The 22,291-nt window shown below is 33.0% G+C and overlaps 1 protein-coding gene across 1 annotated transcript in view; it reads right to left on the bottom strand.

The window, feature by feature from the left end:
* ATRNL1 (attractin like 1) overlaps window positions 1-22,291 on the bottom strand; it is a 563,691-nt gene that overhangs the window by 514,215 nt on the left and 27,185 nt on the right. Inside the window, exons 4-5 of the mRNA XM_069459886.1 lie at window positions 18,136-18,264; window positions 16,552-16,760 (exon numbers count right to left, since the gene is read on the bottom strand). Coding sequence (XP_069315987.1) covers window positions 16,552-16,760; window positions 18,136-18,264 — 338 coding nt within the window. The remainder of the gene's footprint in view (window positions 1-16,551; window positions 16,761-18,135; window positions 18,265-22,291) is intronic.

Genomic DNA, 22,291 nt, shown 5'->3' with positions numbered 1-22,291 from the left:
CTGTAAAATATAGGAGAGACTAGCCTAGAGCAGTGTTTCTCAAACTTAAGTAATGGAAGGAATGTTCCTAAAGGGAACATATTTTCGTCAAACCTTGGGGCACACAAATTATTTTAATTTTGATGAAACTAAAATATGCTCAAATACTAGACATAAACACATGCTTAAATTTCTTTTATGGTATAAAACAAACATAAATTTATAGATTATTTATAAGCAACCTTATAAAACTAATAAAACTAACATTTACTTAATATGATGTATAGTAGTGTTTTGTTCAAAGTAAATAATTGATCCCAAGTTGAAAATGGGACTAATTCTTAGAGTGCCTGTTTTACATAATTTTAGCATACCTATATTATTTTGACAACCTAATTCTCCCACCATTTTCCTTCCCTCCATTTACAAATCCTTTTAATTCATATATTACAGCATACCATCATCTGTTCTTCACGTCACAAAAGTATTAGTACACTTCACTTACATTCTTTTTAGCCTGCAATAATTACAAGTATACTACTTACTCCCAACTTAATAGTCAACACAAACACTGGCATTGCAATCAAGCAGCATTACTCAGTTATGAGATTAGGCAGTTGATCTTAAACTTGCTTATTTCAAAAAGGTCACAGAATTTTAAAACTTCCAAGCAGATTGTTCTTATTTAAGAAGCATTGACCCATATAGTTTGCATTTTGTTCAGTTGTTCACTCATCTTTGTAGTCATTCATTCATCTTCAATATCTTTTCAATGCTTACATTATATGGATCTGTATTTTTCCTGGATAAACTAGGAAGTATCCTAGATTATCTCTTTGAAAATGATATAATCTTTTAAATCAAATATAGAAAATTTTATTATTTCTAAGTGAAAAGACTGTGAACCATTCCTTGATAATTAGAGATATTAAAGGAATTTCTTTTTTAAAAAAATTTCTTTTAACTACAATTCTATTTTTATTTATTTATTTTTATTTCAGAACTAATACCTCTTGCATTATCCTGGATGGAGCTGGAGCCCATTCTTTGAAGTGAAGTATCACAAGAATAACTATAATTCTAAATCATTTAGAAATCACTTAACTCCAAATCCGGCCCACAGTGTTTCTGAAATAAAGTTTTATTAGAACAAAGCCATGCTTATTCAGTTCAGTATTGTCTATGGATTCTTTAGCAGAGTTGAGTAACTGTAACAGAGACCATGTACCCTGAAAAGTAAAAAATATTTACTGTTTGGCCTTTTACAGAAAAGTTTGCCATCCTCTAAATTAACTGAAGATCATATAGACATTATATATAAGTAATACATCTATTGGTATGAAGTTTTATATTTTATTTTACTAAAACAAAATGTATATTTTAAATCATGTAAGACAGGTATAACAAAGTGAATAGAGTAAAATGTTAACAATAGATGAATCTGGGTAGAGGGCAGTCAAATAGTCTTTGTACTATTCCTATTCTTATAACTTTTCTATAACTTTGAAATTATTTTTAAATAATTAAAAATTAAAAGCAGAATACCACCCAAAGGCACAGAGTTGGAAGCAGTCAAGTAATACAATATATGGATATGACTTGGCAAAGAGTTGGATAGAGAACAATGGCACGAAAAAATCTTGAGAATCAAGGATATATTTGAGTCACTAATATATTTATCAAATCTGCATTAAAGCAAAATACTGCAGAGCAAGTTTATACTAAGATGAGTAATAGCCCCCACAGATATCCAGATCCTAATCACCTGAACCTGTGAATTTTACCTCAGATGGCAAAAGGAATTTTGCAGATGTGATTAAATTAAAGATTTTGAGATTTAGGGTATAATCACAGATTATCTGAGTAGGCTCTAAAATGTAATCACAGGTGTCCTTATAAGAGAGGTAGATTTGACTATAGAAGAAAGCAATGTGATCACTGAAAATGCTGCACTCCTAGATTTGAAGACAGAGGAACAAGGCAAGTAATGCAGGGAATGCAGTCCCAGAAGCTGGAAAAATCAAGGAAATAAATTCTCTCCTATAGCCTCCAGAGGAGGTACAGCCACCCCTGCCAAGACCTTTATTTTGACCCAGGGAAATTGATTTCAGACGTCTGGCCTCCAGAATGGTAAGAGATCAATAAATGCATGTTGTTTTAAGATACGAAATTTGTGGTAATTTTTTACACCAGCTGTAAGAAACTAATACTAATAATTAATGTATTAATTTAATTTAAACAAAATATTACTTAATACAGAAAATAGGACTCTAAAGATATTTTTAAAATTTTTTTCTATAATCTAAAATATCTAATTTTCTACACAAAAGGAAATAGCAATCAAAATTATTCCTATCTCTGTTGTTAATATATTTTATGTAATTTGTAGTAATTATTACAAGGAATGGCCTATAGCCAAATTTATAGATTGTCTTTATTTTACTCTGATTTATTAAGTTTGTAAATAGAATAATAAGGTTCATAAATATAATTTAAAGACTGAAGGAAAATCAGATGTCTTAATTTGCTTTCTGCATTCTATAACCAAAATAATTAAAAATGTAAATTAATAAACCAAATATTAATTTAAAACACAAATAATATAAAGAGTACCTTATATACAAAGACTGCCCCATCTATTAAAAATCTAATATTAAAGGCCATCCAAGCAAGACTCCCCTTTTTTTCAATATTTTTTAATGATACATAATAATTGTATATATTTATGGGGTGCACATGATATTTTAATACACGCATATGATGTGTAATGATCAAAACAGGATATCCATCATCTCAAACATTTATAATTTCTTTTGTTGGGAACATTCCAAATCTTCTAACTATGAAATATACAGAAGATTATTATTAACTATAGTCACCCTACTGTGCTATTGAATATTAGAACGTATTCCTTCTATCTGACTGTAGTTTTATATCCATTAACCAACCTCTGTTCATCTTCCCCCTACCTTTCCCAGCCTCTGGTAACCATCATTCTACCCTCTACCTCCATGAGATCAATTATTTTAGCTCCCACATGTAAGTGAGAACACGTGATATTTGCAAGATTCCCTTTATTATAAAAATATGTCCATAAAAAATCTTCTACCACTTCATAATCTGGTATCTCATGCAACATCTCTGCATAACTCTCCGTGTATAACTTCTCTCAATCAATATGGGAATCTTCTCAAGGTAGCAGGTCTCAGCTATTTTTAAAAGGGTATAATAAACTAATTCACATTACAAAGGGCCTTCTTAAAGATTTAATATGCTACTTTCACCACAGGTTATGTAAAGTTTAATAAATGATAGAGCATAAATAAATTTCTAGTGCTATAACTTTAGGCCTTAGTGACAGACTGCTGAGAGTCAGATTTTTGAGGGAAAAAAGCTATTAAATAATCACACAGGGTAGAATTATACTCTGATCTCTCCCAAACTTATATGTCCAGCTCCACAATCGCTCATAAATTCAAACTACTTCTTGACATTTCCCTTGGATATCTAATAATCTCACACATCCAAAACTAAAACCATGACTGTTCCCTCCCAAACCTGCTCCTTCACCAATTTTTACCATCTGAGTAAATGATACTTCCACTTCCCCAGTTGCTCAAGGTGAAAGCCTTGGTGTCATTCTTAAGTTCTTTCTCCCACACCCTACATCCAATCCACCAACAAATCCAACATTAATTAGCTATGCAGAGATTACAGACTTTCCACATCTTAAAATATGTAAATGCTTCAATGATTGTTGGTAAGCAGATGTGCCTCAGCCAAGTATCAACCTTACCTTCCCAGTTCCCCTGACTCCTCACCAGAGATAATTCAGAACTCCTTATAATAGATAACTAAAAGAGTAATGCCTGGCACAATATGGCTCATCCAGGATCTTTCTCCAGTCCTCAGGCCAGCATCCATTTTGACTGGTGTCCTGTCTGTGCCTCACCAATTATAAACATATTTAAATGCTACCACCCCACCACTGATCCTTTCCTCTGCAACTATCATCCTAAGTCCAAGCCACCATCCACTCCCACCTGTACTACTGCAAGAGTCTCCAAACTGGTTTTCTTATTTCCATTCTTGGTCCTTTCCCATCACATTCAACTCTCCACAATGCAACCAGAATGATTAAAAATGTATTATAAATCCACTCATATCACTCCCCTACTTAAAATTCTTCAGTGATTTCCCATCACACTTAAAGTAAAATGAAAAATCCTTAACATGGCCTACAACAACTGCATAATTAGCCTCCGTATACACTTACTGAATGAATTAATGAATGAATGAACCAATCAATCAATCAATGGATGGATGAATGAAAGGCACCCTAGGGCTGTAAAGGAGTATGAGCATGACCTATGGAGTCAAACCTAGCTTTCCTACTTACTGGCTCTGAAACATTGGACAAAGTTATTTATAATAACATCTCTAAACTTCAGTTTAATTCTGGAGATTAGAACATAGGATTTTGTGAAGATAAAATGAGATCCTATATGAAACATTTAATATTTAATATTATAATAAATGCTTCATAATAGCACCTAATTGTTATTAAGTCACCCCCTCATTTATATACAAGGAAATTAAGTATAATTGTGTCAACATACAAAATAAATTAATGAAGCTTAGTGCTATTAGATATTATAACATACAAGCTAAAAAATAAGTAAAATTACAGTAAAAAACCTCTATAATCACAGGTAAATCTGATTGAGAAATAATTGCAAAGAATAAATATAGAATAAAGTACGACAAAGTTTTGAAAGTTTTTCCAAGGCAACTCCAGAACTAATGATTTACATTCTTTCTTCCTTTCCAAAGGATCCTAGTTATTTTACATAGGAAAATTTTTTTCTAAAGGAATCTATCCCTGATTTTACAATGGAAATCAGTACAAAAATTTTATTTGCCTTACACAAATTAAATTTATAAAACAACTTAGCTTCCATAAAAAAGGATAAATATTTAAAGTCTTCAGGTGACAGAGACAGCAATCTCTCTAGGACCCTCAAATTTATGAATAGATTTATATACTAATTTCTGATGTGACTAGAAAAACTATTTAATTTTAGGGGTTTTTTTTTGTTTTGTTTTTTTTACTGTCCACAGCATTTGTTAATTGTTATTTATCAAGAGAAACTATCCTTTAGCCCACATATTCATGTTTCATAGCTCAGAAACACAGGTCAGTGACAACCTTCTATGTAATTCAATCCAAACAAATTCTTTATATTTGAAAACCACTCTGGGCCGGGCGCGGTGGCTCACGCCTGTAATCCTAGCACTCTGGGAGGCCGAGGCAGGTGGATCGCTCGAGGTCAGGAGTTCGAGACCAGCCTGAGCAAGAGTGAGACCCCGTCTCTACTAAAAATAGAAAGAAATTATATGGACAACTAAAATATATATATACAAAAAATTAGCCGGGCATGGTGGCGCATGCCTGTAGTCCCAGCTACTCGGGAGGCTGAGGCAGGAGGATCGCTTAAGCCCAGGAGTTTGAGGTTGCTGTGAGCTAGACTGACTCCATGGCACTCACTCTAGCCCGGGCAACAGAGTGACACTGTCTCAAAAAAAAAAAAAAAGAAAGAAAACCACTCTGATTTGAACTCTGAAAGATACCAGCCTTCCTCATCTCCTCAAAATCTTTCCTGGAATCATAACTTCTGTAGAAATCTGCACATGCCTTCTTTCTTGGTTCAGCCACAGCAAACTTACAGAGTGCTGCAACCCCCAGGGATACAGTGAATGCTCCAACAATATGAAATCACAGATGCCTGGCCAGCAGGCCACGAATAAGAGGTTTTATCAAACCACTGAAAGCCATGGTAGTTGTTGTCCTTGATAGTATGTCAACCTTAAGTAACTATACCCAGAAAATATTAAATATGGAGTTTATCTGAGCCCAAAGCTTGAGGATGGCCACCCAGGAACACAGATTCAAGTTGCTCTGAATGTATATTCTGATTAGCAGCAGTTACAGTGTTTTTTAATTTTAGTTTTAAGTTTAGTTTTTAAAACTGATACATACAAACAGACAGAATGGAAAACCTCAAAGTAAAATTTTATCTCTCCCAACAACTAGGCAGATGAGTTATTCCTTTTAATTTCTAAAAACAAGAATTATTCTGAGTGAAGTTTCTTTAAATTATTTCTGAAATGTAAAAACATTCATGAAAGTAGAAAGCAGGAAAAGAAACCAAAAAGCAATCCAGTCAAATAAGGGATTTTCAGGGGATAAAATTAATCTTACTCCAGGATTTTAGCCTTCTTTTTGATATAGTTTTGGCTCAGACCTGTAACTTATATTTAACCTATACCATCATAAGAAAGCATTTACTTTACTATTAAGGTGGTACACATTTAAAGAGACAAATTATTTTCTTTTTGCAGTTCTCAACTAAAAACATTAAATAAATATTGCTAACTTTGAACTATATCAAATGCAGGTTGTTAAGTTGCACCTCTTAGTAACTCTATACTATACATACCATTTTGGGTATTTTAAATAAATCCAATAACCAGAAAAATATATACCCTTTAACAGTATCTCTAGTGTAGTATGTCAGTTAGGTTTCTTGATTGTAAGCCACAGAAACTAATTTGGCTAGCTTACGGGAAACTGGGAATTTATTGGAAAAGTATGTAGAAATTTAGAGAATTTTTCAGGGAGGAAAAAAATCAAGCTTACGATAAACAGAAACCTGCATTTATCATCCCATCAAGACTACCCTCAATTAGCAAAAGGCAATTTCCCAAAAAGAAATTGGATTGTTTATAGGAAGGGGATAATATGCTGGGAAAGGAGATTTTAAGAGAGGCATATGTAGCTTACTGTAATTATTCCGGAAATAGTGCTATGATTTAATGGGTGCACTGAATCTGAAGTTCTCCAATAAAATGCAAAACAAGATAAAATCATTTCAAGAGTTCTGTCTTCTACCATCATTAGAAAAATTTGATTTTGTTACAGTATCCAAAGTATTCTACTCATGTTCTAGACCCATAATATCAATTTCCAAAGGCCAATTTCCAAAGGCCAATTTTAGTATACTTTAAATGTCCACAACTATTCTGACAATATGTTAATTTTATAAAACAATGAATTGTATAAGTGGTAATCATTATACTAGAATACTCAGAGTATATAAATAGTATACCTAATATCTAGATATATTCACAAATTCAAGTTTTTATTAACAAAATGCATCAAACCTGATTGCAAAGAGAAGTGATTACTAAATCAAAAGCTATTACAAAATGTCTATATGCTAAAAAGGAAACTGTTTCTGTAGTATCGGTCCCTTAACCATATACAGCAAGACGCTTACTATTACAAATCACTTTCATCTAGTTATCATCCCAAGATTCAGACAAGAGCAAGTAATATCTCTGTAAAAATAATGAAACTGATAATCAGATGAGTTAATTGACTTGCCCAAGATAATTCTAATTGTGAATAGGGAAGAGTTCCTTCATACCTCCATAAATTGGAATAACTTTAAGAAATATCCACTCTAAGAATTGCCATGTGTTATGGACTAAATGTTTGTGTCCCCTCAAAATTCATATGTTGAAGCCCTAACTCCCAATGTGATGGTAAAAGGCAGTAGGGCTTTGGGGAAGTAATTAGATTTAGATGAGCTAATTGGGGGGGTGCTCTTGAAGGGATTAGTGCCCTTATGAAAAGGGCACCAGAGGGCTTGCTTGCTCTCTCCAGCTGGCTTCGCTTTCTCCAGCTTGCATTCTCTCTCTTTCTCTCTCTCTCTCTCTCTCTCTCTCTGCCATGTAAGGATAGAGTAAAAAGACAGTCGTCTGCAAGCCAGGAAGATGGCCCTCAACAGAACCCAACCATGCTGGCACCCTGATCTCAGGCTTGCAGCCTCTAGAACTGCGAGAAATAACTTTATCTGTCATTCAAGTGACCCAGTCTGGTATTTTGTTACAGCAGCCTAAGCTGATTAAGAAAGTATGCTCTGAAGAAAATCTATAAACTATGTTAAGGGCATTGGAAAGGCAATACACACTATTTAAAACAAAACAAGCAAACAAACAAACAAAAAGAATCCTAAGAAAGATTTAAGACACTGATCCTGATCAGTTGAAAATGATAAATATAGAATTAGCTAGATTAAGAGCAATGTCTTACATTGTTTGGTCAGAGGCAACAAAATAAATGGTTGTAAATATCTCACCTTTGACAGGCAAGCTTATCTGAGGAAGAAATATATATGCCTAGCACAGAGTACTCTATGAATTTTGTTGTGGCCCACAGTTCAGTCTTTGGTTCTATTTTCTCTCTATGCTCACTTTCTTATTAATCTAATCTCATGGTTTTAGTACCATCAGTGGATTCCAATTTAATATTTTTAAGCCAACAACCTCCAAATATCTGTATCTATATCTATATATCTCTCTCTATACACACACACACACACACACACACACACACACATATAGTACAGACCTCTCTCCATCAAACTCCAGACCCATATATCCAACTGCCTCCTCAATATCTCCTTTTGGATGTCTAAAAGACATCTCAAGCCACGCACAGTGGCTCACGCCTGTAATCCCACCACTTTCGGAGGCTGAGGCTTGACCCCAGGAATTCAAGACCAACCTGGGAACAGCAAGATCCCCTCTCTACAAAAAATGTAAAGAATTAGCCAGGAGTGGTGGTGCATACCTATAGTCCCAGCTAATCAGGAGATTGAGGCAGGAAAATTGCTTTAGCCCAGGAGTTGTGGGCTGCAGTGAGCTATTATGATGCCACTGCACTCTGGGCAGCAGAGCCAGACCCTGTCTCAAAAAAAAAAAAAAAAAAAAAAAACCAGACATCTCAAACTTGACAAACCAAAACCAGACTAATCTTTCTCCTAAAAATCTTCTTCATATCAGTTGATAACAACTCCATCTTCCCATTTGCTCAAGCCAAAAGCCTTAAAGTTATCTTTGACTCTTCTTTCTCTCATCTCCCACATTCAATCCATCAGCAACTCTTATTAACCCTACTTTAAAATTACATTCAGTAATTAGGCAATTATCCCCACCTTCCACTGCTACCAAGCTGTCCACACTCCAATTGTCTCTCACCTAAATTATAGCAATAGTCTCTTAACTGGTACACCACTCCCACAGTCTGTTCTCAGAAAGAAGCCAATAGGAACCTTATAAAAACTAAGCCAGATCATAGTGATCTTTTGCTCAAAATCCTTCAATTCCTCCCCCATTTCATGTAGGGTAAATGTCAAAAATCTATACAATGACATCTTAGAAAAAATAATTCTAAGCTTCATTTGAAACCAGAAAAGAGGCCCGATAGCCAAAGCAATTTTAAGCAAAAAGAACAAATCAGGAGGCATCACTTTACCACACTTCAACCTACATTACAAGGCTACAGTAACCAAAACAGCATGGTACGGGCATAAGAACAGAGACATAGACCAATGAATCAGAACAGAGAATCCAGATATAAAACCATCCTCACATTGCCATGTGATCTTTGACAAAGCAGACAAAAACACTGGGGAAGAGAATCCCTATTCAATAAATGGTGCTGGGAAAAGTGGATAGCCACATGCAGAACCTCTCACCTCTCACAAAAATTAATTCATGATGTATAACAGACTTAAAACTAAGGCATGAAACTATAAGAATTCTATAAGAAGAGGTTGGAAAAACTCATAGATATCAGCCTAGGCAAAGAATTTATGAAGAAGACCACAAAGGCAATCACAGCAACAAAAATAAATAAATAAATAAATAAATGGGACCTAATTAAACTGAAAAGCTCCTGCACAGCTAAAGAAATAATCAACAGAGCGAACAGACAACCTACAGAATGAGAAAAAATATTTACATACTATACATCCAATAAAGGGCTAATAACCAGAATCTACAAAGAACTCAAGCAAATCAGCAAGAAAACATCAAACAACCCCATTAAAAAGTGGGCAAAAGACGTGAACAGAAGCTTTTCAAAAGAAGATAGACTAATGGCCAATAAACATACGAAAAAATGCTCAACATCTCAAATCATCAGGGAAATGCAAATCAAAACCAAAAGGAGGTATCACCTAACTCCAGTGAGAATGGCTTTTATCAAAAAATCCCAAAACAACCGATGCTGGTGTGGATGTGGAGATAAACGAACACTTATACACTGTTGGTGGGACTGCAAACTAGTTCAACCTCTATGGAAAGTAGTATGGAGATACCTCAAAAATCTAAAAATAGACCTATCATTTGATCCAGCAATCCCACTACTGGGTATTTACCCTTAGTGGATTAATAAAATGTGGTATATGTATACCATGGAGTATTACTCACCCATAAAAAATGGTGAACCAATACCTTTTGTAACAACTTAGATGGAACTGGAGACCACCCTCCTAAGTGAAGTATCACAAGAATGGAAAAACAAACAGCACATGTACTCCCTATTAAATTAGAACTGAATGATCAACACTCATGTGTACATATGGTAGTAAAATTCAACGGAAATCAAGCAGGTGGGAGGGGGGAGGAGGGGTTGAGTAAATTCACACCTAATGGGTACAATGCACATTACCTGAATGATAGACACACTTATAACTTTGATTCAAACTGTATAAAAGTAATTCATATAACAAAAACTTTTGTGCCCCCATAATGTTCTGAAATTAAAAAAAACATAAAAAATGACAAATGGAAAAATAAATAAGTAAAAAATGGTTTGAAGACTTTAAATTTTAAAATCTAAATCTAAAAATATTTTTTAAAATTATTTTTGATTTGTAGAAACATACTTTGTATTGAGTCTCTGTGGGTTCCAAAGTTCCCTAAAAACAAAACCCTGAAAATTGCAAGATTTTCTCTTGGGGAATGGTTGATTATTGGAAAATTTAAATCTTAGAATAGTAAAGACAAAATTGTTAAAAAAAAAAAAAAAATCCATACAATGGCCTACTAAGCTAAGACTTAGCTGATTTAGCTCCATCCTTCACATATCTCCATCACTCCCAACGCCCCCTGAACTCCATATTCCCAACCATCTCCATTGCTCTGTAACTTCTCTGAGTTCATATCTGAGTAATCGCCTGCTCAGTAATTCAATTCCAGTCACACTGGCCTTTTTTCTGGTCCTCAAGCACACAAAGCATCCTCCTGCCTTATGGTCTTTGCACTGACTATTTTCTCTGCTTGGAATGTTCTTCCCCTACATATCTATATGGCTGAACTCCCTCATTTGCTTTTAAGTCTTTGCTCAAATATTACTTTCTCAAGAAGGCCTAACCATGCCATCATATTTTAAATTGAATCCCTTGATCTATTTATCCTTCTTTCTCTGTTCTATTTTATTTTTCCATTATACTTATCACCTTCAAACATACTATATAATTTATGTTTATCATTTATGGTCTGTTTATCCTAGCTTGAATGTAAGTTCCACAAGGATCTTTGTCTTTCTTGTTCCATGATTTATCCCAAGTACCTAGAACAGTGCCTAGCACTTCATAGAAGCTCAAAAAAATTGCTATATGAATGAATGAACAAAAATAAATACTGATAAATGAATTCATGAAAAAGGGTTGTAACATATATATTCTCAACACTACTTTTCTTTTTAAATAGCTAACTTTTCAAGTAGGTTAGGAATAAAAATTCTTAATTTTACTGGCTTTTACAAAAAATCAGATCTGTTTTTGCTAAGTAGGAAGAATTTAATGGAGTGCATTATCTGACACTTGTCTCTCCGCAAAGTTAAGATAGATAAAATAGACAGAACGTGTTCATTATTAATAAATTTCTAAAGTAAAATGTAAACTACTTTGTGAATTTCTTCAAGGCAACTCATCATCTTATGTGTATGTATACACTATCCTAATATCACTAATTATGCCCTAAAAATGTTATATGATTAACCCAGAAAAAAATACTTTAGGTAAAATACGATTTTTAGTTGAAAGATTTTGCATTTTTCTAAATCAAACAAAATTATGAAGTTTTTACAAACTTCAATAACGCTATAGAGGTTTAAGTGTATTTTTTTAGTAGTCAATACTGCCACCCAATGGCAAATGTTAAAATCTAAAACTAAAGGATTAAAACAAAATATGAGACCAAGGTTCTAAGAACCAAACTTTGAATAAAATATTTAAAATGCTCAAATTGGCTCTCTCAATATTTAGAATTATGTTTTATATATCAAGTAAATGACATAATTTATTGGAGTACTACTCTTCTAAAACATCTATTAATATAATTGAATGTCCACATATCACTATACTAGCAAACTAATATATTTCTGATACATTAATTCAACAAAAAATCTACACTCACATTCAATTTTAAAAGACATTAAAATCAATGAATTTATGTTCACGTGTATCTAATATTTACACACAGCACTTCCACTCACATCCTACTGACCGAAACTTAGTAACATAGCCATACTAGCTGCAAGGGAAGATAAGAAATGTGGTATGTAGCTGGAAGGACTTATACTGAACTGAAACTCAATGAGTTCTATTACCAAAACAAAGGAAAGAACGAATGCTGGGAGACAGTAGTATCTGCTATATTTTCCAATAACTACTTTTTCTGCTCAAGCAACTGTTTCTGTTGCTTTTAACCAAAGACTCCTCATCATTCAGATTGTTTAAAGTTATATACAAGAGAGAAACCTGGAAACACTCTGATTAAGGGAGTTGGTGGGGGGAATACCACACCTTGGAGTCAACAGTGAAAATTACTGTTATATTTATAGTCTTTACATATGAACATAAATTCAATTTGTCATGTCTCGATTTTAATGTCTTTTAAAAATTCTTCACCTATCCCAATGTTTGGAAGCTACCTTAAGAGATTGCTGTTTCTCAAGCTGCCTTTTTCCCCCCATGTGGCTTATTAAAATTTAAACAAATTTTATTAAGTGAAAAATGTCACAGAAGCAACCAAGATGTCCTTCAGTAGGTGAATAGATAAACTCTGGTACATCCATACAATGGAATGTTTTTCAGTGCCAAAGATAAATTAGCTATGAAGCCATGAAAAGACATGGAAGAAACTTAAATGCATATTACCAAGTGAAAGAAGCCAGTCAGAAAAAGCTACATACCTTATGATTCCAACTGTATGACATTTAAGAAAAGACAAAACTGTGGAGACAGTAAAAAGATCAGTGGTAGCCAAGGGTTCGGGGTGGGAAGGATGAGTAGGCAGAGCACAGGGGATTTTTAGTCTAGAGAAACTATTCTATATGATACTATAATAGTGGATACATGTCATGATAAATTTGTGCAAACCCACAGAATGTCCAGCACCAAGAGTAAACCCTAAGTAAACTATGACTTTGGTTGATAATAACGTGTCAACGTAGGCTCATCAATAGTAACCAATGTACCACTCCAGTGGGGAATGTTGATAATGAGGGTGGCTGTGCATGTATTGGGACAACAGATATATGGGAAATCTCTATGCCTTCCACTCAATTTTGCTGTGAACCTAACATTGCTGTAAAACATGAAGTCTATTTTTTTTAATGTTATAGAAGCAGAGGAGTCCATATGGGTCCCTATATTTTAGTAATCTATTTAATATCTAATTATCTTTGACAACTATACATTATGACAAAATTAAGCATTACAATAAATTTGTGTGCTTCTCAAAATGCTGAACCTAGCATTTTCTACATTCTTTACTATTTCAGCTTTGGATTTTGTAAGTGCTTTCTGTATGAAACGGGGAACAGTTGGCTTTAATGGTGCCATCTATCCTTAACATATACTCCTACAAAATTTGGAAAAATGTCTCAAACAGTAAAAAGGTGAAAGCAGATGGTTAAGAAAGAATTGTGGTGTGTGTCTGTAGTCCCAGCTACTGAGGAGGCTGAGGCGGGAGGATCCCTTGAGCCCAGGAGTTCGGGTCCAGCCTGGGCAACATAGCAAAGTGAAAGAAAAGAAAGAAAGGAAAGAAGTAAGGGAGGGAGGGAGAGAAGGGGGAGGAGAGGAGAGGAGAGGAGAGGGGAGGGAAGGGGAGGGGAGGGGAAGAAAAGAAAGAAAAAGAAAGAAAGAAAAAGATAAGAAAGTTGGGGCGTGGTTAGCACCAGAGAACAAAGTGAAGGCTGAGCAGAAGTCTTAGAGTTACTTTATAGAAAAACTAAAGAAAACAAAGACCAGGTGGGACAAGTCTGAGAGAAATGTTAGGAAGGCAACCCAAGACTTAATATAAAGAAAGGCTCTTCCTCTGTGTTTACTTAATAAAATCCTAGTTTTCAAAGGGTGATGCTCATTTTTTAAAAAATATGTACTAGCGTAGAGCCAAACAGAATAAGTAAAGTCAACCGACATCAAAGGATAAAATATAATGATGGTAACAACAATCTGTTATTCTAAATGAAAGAATCCAGTTCCAAATAACACATTGTATAAAAACGCTAGATTTTTAATCTCATAAAGATTGCTTCTGCAGCCCTCTTTTTTAAACATCTCTTGTTCTTTGAGTTCCATTCATCCTGGAAGCAAATCTTTCTCTTCTTTATATCCTACTGATTTCTCCCCATTCCATATATCTGAAATAAAAACATCATTTTCTCCCTAATGGTTTTCATCACAATCCCACCTACATATGCCTATGCTTCCTTAAATACACAATCAGGATCAAGTTTGAGGCACAAAATAAGCAAACTGCACATCATTTCTCTTGAAAATAGCATACTCTCTTATTTACCAAGCCCTCTACCTTCAAAATACTCAGATCAATTCAGAGATCAATTCCCTAATTATTAAGAATTGTTAATAGTATAATATTTGTCTGATTTCTGTAAGTTTTATGATTTATAAAGTATTTTCACATTATTCTCAATTTAAAATATATGTATATATACAAATATGTGTGTATATTTATAACATGTATATTTCTTAGACTAGTCATACTACCACTCTGCTTTAAAACTGAACATATTTCACTTTTTCAGTGAAATATTTCCAGTAGTTGCTTCTCTATTTCCATTTGCTTATAGACATATCAGATTCAGGAATTTTTATGATATGGGGCATTACTGATGAAAAGAACAGAATGTGAAAAGGCCAGAAAAACAAAATATAATATTTTGAACCAGATCTATATTACAAGACCCTCATAAAATAAAGCATTTCAAAGAAGGACTAATAAAATTAAATAAAAAACAGAAAAGGAACAGAGATGTTCAGAGAATGTTACACAAATGTATTCCTCATTTGCTTTCAAGACTATTGAAATGAGATGCAGACTAATAGCAGCTGAAGGCTAGTTTGAAAAACACTGTGCCCGTGAACTATACTTCTACTTCTTAGGCCTTAACTTAAATATAATACTAATGTTCCATTCCCTCTATAGAAAAAGAATTTATTTTAGTTTCAAGATAGAAATTTTTAAAATTGCATCTCAAGGCACTTTGGAGGGGAAGAAAAGTCACAAATGATTAAAATAGCCACTTAAAATGTCCCCATAAATAAGTAACATTTAGAAATTTGTATCTGTTATAATCATACTAGGTAATCAAATTTCAATTTAATGAGAAATCACTGATATTTTGTATAGTCGGCATATCTAATATTTTTAATGAGATAACAGGCATAATTTATACAAAATAATTTTTCTAAATAAGCACTTAGCATACTCAATAACTTTTTTAAAAAATTTCATCTCAAGAATAACGAATACACCTACGTGAAGAACACATTCTTTTTGGTCTTAGGTCTGATAGGAACTATTGCTACTATTTGCTACACTATTTTATAATAACACATGATCGTGTACCTTTAGTTACCCAATTATTCAAAGTTCCCTCTATCAACAGGATTAATATATTGTCACAAAGGAAGCTCTCAATATGTAAATATAATCACCAAAAAGTAAGCTCTGGGTGGATAAGTATATGGATAATTAGATCTATCTCTTAATTTAATTCCACAATGACAAAAGTTATGATTTTATACCCAGATACAACAGTAAGGAAAAACACTTCAGTGTAGTCTAAAGTTAATCTTTGATAATAGGTTTAGAAATTGTTTTAGAAATTCTTTCCTAGGAATCTTACTTTTGCAATGGGCAGTTAAAATACCCTATCCTTTAAATGTTTAAAATAGTCTATGTTCTTTTTAAAACAGCCACAAGATGTCAGTCTTTCCTAAGAAATAAGTTAATCTACTGCACTACCTTGTGCATTTCTTTTTGTAATATACCATTTATGTTACCCTTATAAATCAAATTTGACTGCATCACATGTTAAGTCCAGTAAATTCATCAAATTCAACAAAGAATTACATAAGATCATAATGATCATACACCTACAATTCAAAGAGTTTCACAAACAATTTAATCCCTGAAATAGCACATAGGCAAAATCTTTACCAATTCTATTTGTGAGAAAGCAGATTATTAAGAAGTTGATTGTTAATCAGAACATTCTAGAAATAAAAGCTAATATATGAGATTTGGGTGTACAAACTATAACAAAACAAATGAGTACATAATTTGTATTAATCTATTAGATATATGAATCAATGTTTCAAAAGTCGTCACACAGTATGTGCTTACCTTGCCAACTATCATTGCAGACACACAATTTTTCTCCTGTCAGGTCACAGTAACCATGATCTGGACTGCCGCAATTGGCTTTACAGTAAGGAATATCACAAGCTTCACCCTTCCAGTATTTATCACATTCACAATATACTTGACTTGGAACAGAGATACTAGTTGTACACTTCCCATGACCAGAGCAATTGTTAGGACAAGAATTGATTCTGTAAAATATAATTCATATGTATTCAAATTTAAGATAATTGAAAAAGAATTTTGATTGATATTTTTTAAACTTTATAATTTTTATGTTGTATCTTATATGCTTATAAATTTAACACAATTTCACAATGTGATTTTAATTCTTTACTCTTTTTTACCCTTTTACTCTAAAGCAATTATGTTAGTATTTATTTGCAATTGGTCTTAGTTTATTCAGAGAATTTACTTTGCTACTAAGACTCCAAACATCCAAGGACTACACACTCAACATCTGCAGGATCTATACAGCTCCAAGCAAAATGCTTTGTACAGACTTAAGTACTCAAATGTTTTGAATATATATTTTACAGAAATAAATTAAATTTATGAATATCAAACTATATGAGAAGTCAAGATATAACTTGGTTGTATAATATTTAAAAAGTATGCTATCACTATATATTCTTACGTTAGAAAAGGAATGTTTATCACATTTAGCTTTAAGACTCCTTAAGTGATTACATTCTACTGTGTACTTATTCTCCTTTGTATAAATGCTTGTGTATCTATTTATATAAATAAACCCTATAATAAATTGCTGATTCAAGGATATTTGGAATATCTTATTCTTGATGAAAAACTCTCTGGTTATCAATTTCTACATTCATGAAGAAAAGAAAAATATTAATGTATACAGTTCATCTCTGGCCATTCCTGTGAAAGAATCTGAAAGTATCTCTGGCCACTTCACTTCACCCTTGGACTTCTACATAAAAATTTATATAAAGTGTCAGACACATCAAAATTCCCAATGAATAGTTTTTCTTATTTTAGAAAAGACAGTGGTATAGCCATTTAACTTATCTCTTAAGCTTCAATTTCCTCAAGTGTAAATGAGAGAAAAACCCACTTGACAGAATTGTTGTGAAGGGAATTAAATGACATAATGTATATATAACATCTAGTATAGTCTTTGCAATAGAGAAGGACTATGAAAACTTAGCTGTCATACCCCTCTTCAAATTACAAGTGAAATACCTTAGAGCACAGAAAGGCAGTTTAGGACTCCCTGCAATCCCACATATCTGTTGCTACCAGTAAAGTTACACTAGTTTGTATTTGTTTAATTAATCATTTGTAAACAACTAATTTTGAATTTTGTAATTAATTTTCAACCAAACTTAATTTGCTACCATATTGTTCTCAGAGATTATCCTAGGCTTGATAGCATTTTGTGGCATAAGATTTTATGTCACTTAAGAGGGGATCATATATACCAATTTGAAATTTAACACACTAGCCTGCTCCTGGTATATAAGACATTTATAAAAATAAAGAATAAACTCTTTTAAGTCAACCATGAGAATCATTAAAAGACAACCTTTAAAAAATACTTACGAATAGAAAATGTTGAAACCAGTTAGATTATATGCTGCATCGCTAAAAAAATGTAACAGTGCATAGCCAGATGTTGTAACAACTTCAGGCACGGTTTCATTTCCCCTTATTTCAGGGACTATCAAACCACTAAAAGAGAACAAAATTAAACACTATGTGTATCAATATACATATGACTATTAACCATATAAAATCTACTCAAAAATATTCTTATCAGGATCATTAATTCATATACATTAGAATGGGCAACTAGAAGGAGAATAAATCTAAAATAAGCTCCTATCCATTTCTCACCCAATTAGTTCTACTACTGCTGCCAGTACACTAACATCTACCCTCATGACACTGCACCCCTTTTTTTTGTATCACTATTTGGACTGCAATGTCCCATCCCTCTCTTTGGTCTGGCTGTCTATCCTATCATAACACTGCAGAATGGTCTTTTACTTAACTTGTATGTAAAACCTCACTTAAAGCCACCTTGCTACTCTTAACAAGTGATTTTATACCTTTACTTTTTCTCATTGGTTGCAAATTCTGACAAAGCCAAAAGCAACACTCCCCACCAGCTAAATGATTACAATGACATTCTAGTTAAAGTTGTACATTTCCAATATACTCATCTAGGTGTTTTGGGTAATTTAAAAATATAAACTTTTATGTTTCTTTAAAATTTTGTACAGTTATGCATATTGCATTAATATATAACTATTCCAAAACAGAATATTGCTCACTTAAGACCATATGCACACAAGAGAAAACTATCCTGGGGAAAGGAGTGATATAAATGTTCAAAAGCAAGAATTCTAAGTTAATATTTTTTACTAACTTGTACTTTTTAAGCCTACTTGTTCATGGAGACAATTACTTATCTTCATTTAGTTATACTATTCTACCCTCTATAAATCTGTGAAAACATGCAATAGGAAAAAGAAAAGCTGCTAACAAACAAATTATGCAACTCAAAATAGTCCATTCCTTTAGACAGAGTTAAACTTATGTTTAGGCACCACTAGTCCCAATTCTCATAATAGATACAGCTAGCCTCAGATCTCTCTGAAACCAATAAAAAGAACAGATTTGTTTGCTTGCTTGTTATAAGTATTTTAAAAGCAATAAATGAAAGAAGGTTTCCACTTATTATATAAAACACCAGGAAATTTATACCAATGATATGAACTAGTAAAATGACAAACCATATTTTTTAAAAAATCATCTTGAAGGTCCTGGAGAGCTAACAAGATGATGTGCCCAGGCATTGATGCCATTTCCTATCTGGGCATTTGCTGACTTCAAAGTTGGAAGTGAGGTTTGAAGGGCTAAGAAACTGAGTGGTACTTTCAAGGGTTTTCCAGAGCTAGGGAAACAAAAAGTGAAACCAGGGCCCTCACTTTGAACTGGGACCCCAACAAGTAAAAATAAAAGTGAACTACTGAAAGTCAGGCCCTTCTAAAGGACTGCACTGAAGCTTGAGTATGAACCACCTCAATACCTGAATTTAGATTGAGCTGATTATAGACTGCTATTCTCTGCTGGAATATAAAATCATTCTAGGCCTCAAAGTACTACTACATATGATACTCCAAACGCAAAGTGCAGCACACAATTGTTGAGACACAGTAAAGAAAATAATACTTCTCCATTCCAATCTATTATCTACATTCTAAAAAGTCTTACCTACAGAATAAAAGTCCAATTTCTTTAATGTGATATACAAGGAAGCAATATTATAGCGAATAAGGGATTATTAGGGTCTAGAATTACATAACCTGGACCCATACTCTGACTTAACAGCTAGGTGACTTTGGGCCACTCACAGAATCTCTCTGTGCCTCAATTCTCCATTTATAGAATGGCAATAATAGTACCTAAAGGATTATTGTGAGGATGAAATGAACTACTGCATATAAAGAACTCTTGTGCACATTTCCTGGCACAAAATGAGCATGCAATAGATGTTACTGATTGCTATTTATTGGGTAATCTGGTTCCTAGGTATCCCTTCACATTTCCTCTGATCAAGTTACTCAAAACTTCTTACTGTTGTCCTAAAATATAATGTTCTTTTGTGTTTCGATACCTTTATACATATGTTTTTCTCTACCTAGAATGCCCTATCTGGTCCCCATACTTTGCCTACCATTCTTGTACTTATGATGAAATTTACCATGAAGAATTAAGTTATTTCTTTTAAAATTTCATAGCACTCTTTCAAAACCTAATCATAATAGTTATTATGCTGTGTGAAAAATCTGTGTCCATGTCCTCACTAGTGCATGACTACTTTGTACTAAATTTGTCTGGCTTTTGTCCCTAGTTCTTAGAATGTAACCAATAAATCCTTGGAATTTCCCCAGTGATAGGAATATCTTTGTTATTCATGAGAATTTATGCCAATGAGGTGACTCATGGTGGGCCACTAGATCATTTAGCTAAAGAGATGATTCAGGAGTCACTGCAATGGCCTATGCCTCATTCCTCACTCAATCCTTACTCCAGGTTTATGATAATCTCTGGAATTGAGTAAGTTATCAAATGTTTATTGAGTAATAAATACTTATACAACTGAAATAATTCAAATACATTTAGATTCTGAACTCTTAGCAAGGTGAAGTATATAGGCTTTTAAATTAGGAGACTGAGGTTCAAGTCCTAATCCTGGCTCTACCATCTATTAAAAGTAAATAGTTTCTTTGAGTCCCAATTTTCTCAACTGTAAAATGGGGATAATAGTATTTCCCCCACAAGATATTTGTGAGGATTAGATAACATTTAAATTGTCTAGCACAGTGCCTAACATCAAGCAGATATTCAATAAACTTGAGTTTTCTGTCTTCCTCAGGATTGCTAACAGGAACACTTGCTAATGAAAATTCATAGTTCCATCTTCACAGCCATGTACTGAATCCCATCCTGCTAATTATCTTCCTTTAGTAACAGGAAAGGATTGCTAAGAATGTTAATAGATCAGTATTTATTATAATACAAAGTCATTAGAACTACTGGAAAAACAAATGAAAAGGCATACATCTAAATGACGGTCAGTCTATAATGTCATAAAAATAAAGATAGCAAAGTCATGTGTAAAAATAAATGTTTGAACCAAGGATCTTATCTAATTGTAACAATTCTGTAATTATCTTACAAAATAATTATTCACAAAGCTCCACTCCATTTTCTATCTATTGTCCTGAGATGAAGGGCTACCTGTGGCTATACTTTTTTATAATGTTCAAACAACTCAAAAATGAAGTTCTAAAAGTATTTTAAACAATAGCAATATCCTAAGAATTCACTTTGAAATAGTCATTCAAAAATACAACTCCTTACACATTTGTCCAAAAAAAAGAAAAAAATAGTTAACATTCCTGATAAAATGGAATATTTGCAACATGAATATTAAAAAGAAAAACTGCAATAAAAAATTTTGAGGGGAACAATAAGCTTTTATCTATACTTAAATTTTCAACCATGATACAACATATAAGAAATATCATGCAAATAGCAAAAGTAAAGAATAATGTAATAAGTAACTGGTCAACAATCATGTTAGTTAAATTGTATACAAAATCTATACTACATGTACATAATTTTTTCTATGTCTAATGAATTTTCTCCTATTCATAAAACTGTTATAAAAATCTGTTACACAGATACATTCAAGAGATTTTTAAGCTGATATTTAAAATGCTATAATTTCAAAAATTAATAATAGTCTGACTACTTAACTGCTAACAATGAAATATTTTGAAGCAAACAGAATTCCCACATTTTGAGAATTGGTAGAAATTCCATCTTTTTAGCCATTACACAAAACACAACTTAACTCTTTTATACAGAATTTAAAATTTCATCATTTCACTTAAATAAAAAGACAACTATTTAAAAATATACATTTGTGTATTTTTGGTCATCTAGAACTCACCCTAATCTATCCAAATGGATCATTCTGAAAACAACTTCAAGTCACTTTAAAGGAATAAACTAAATACAGTGAGAATAAAGAATGTTTACAAAGAAATATATATTTCCAATAGAGCATAGTACTTACCTCTGCTAAATCAATATTTGCATAATGATATATACACTTAAATTGGTAGTCAAAGTGCACAACATAGTATTATAATCATTTTTGAAATTTAACCATCAATATCTA

Source organism: Eulemur rufifrons, chromosome 28 (genome assembly GCF_041146395.1).
Source record: "Eulemur rufifrons isolate Redbay chromosome 28, OSU_ERuf_1, whole genome shotgun sequence".
NCBI classification, from domain to species: Eukaryota; Metazoa; Chordata; class Mammalia; order Primates; family Lemuridae; genus Eulemur; species Eulemur rufifrons.
Note: the sequence above shows the minus strand (reverse complement) of the source record. Positions and strands in the feature narration are given on the sequence as shown.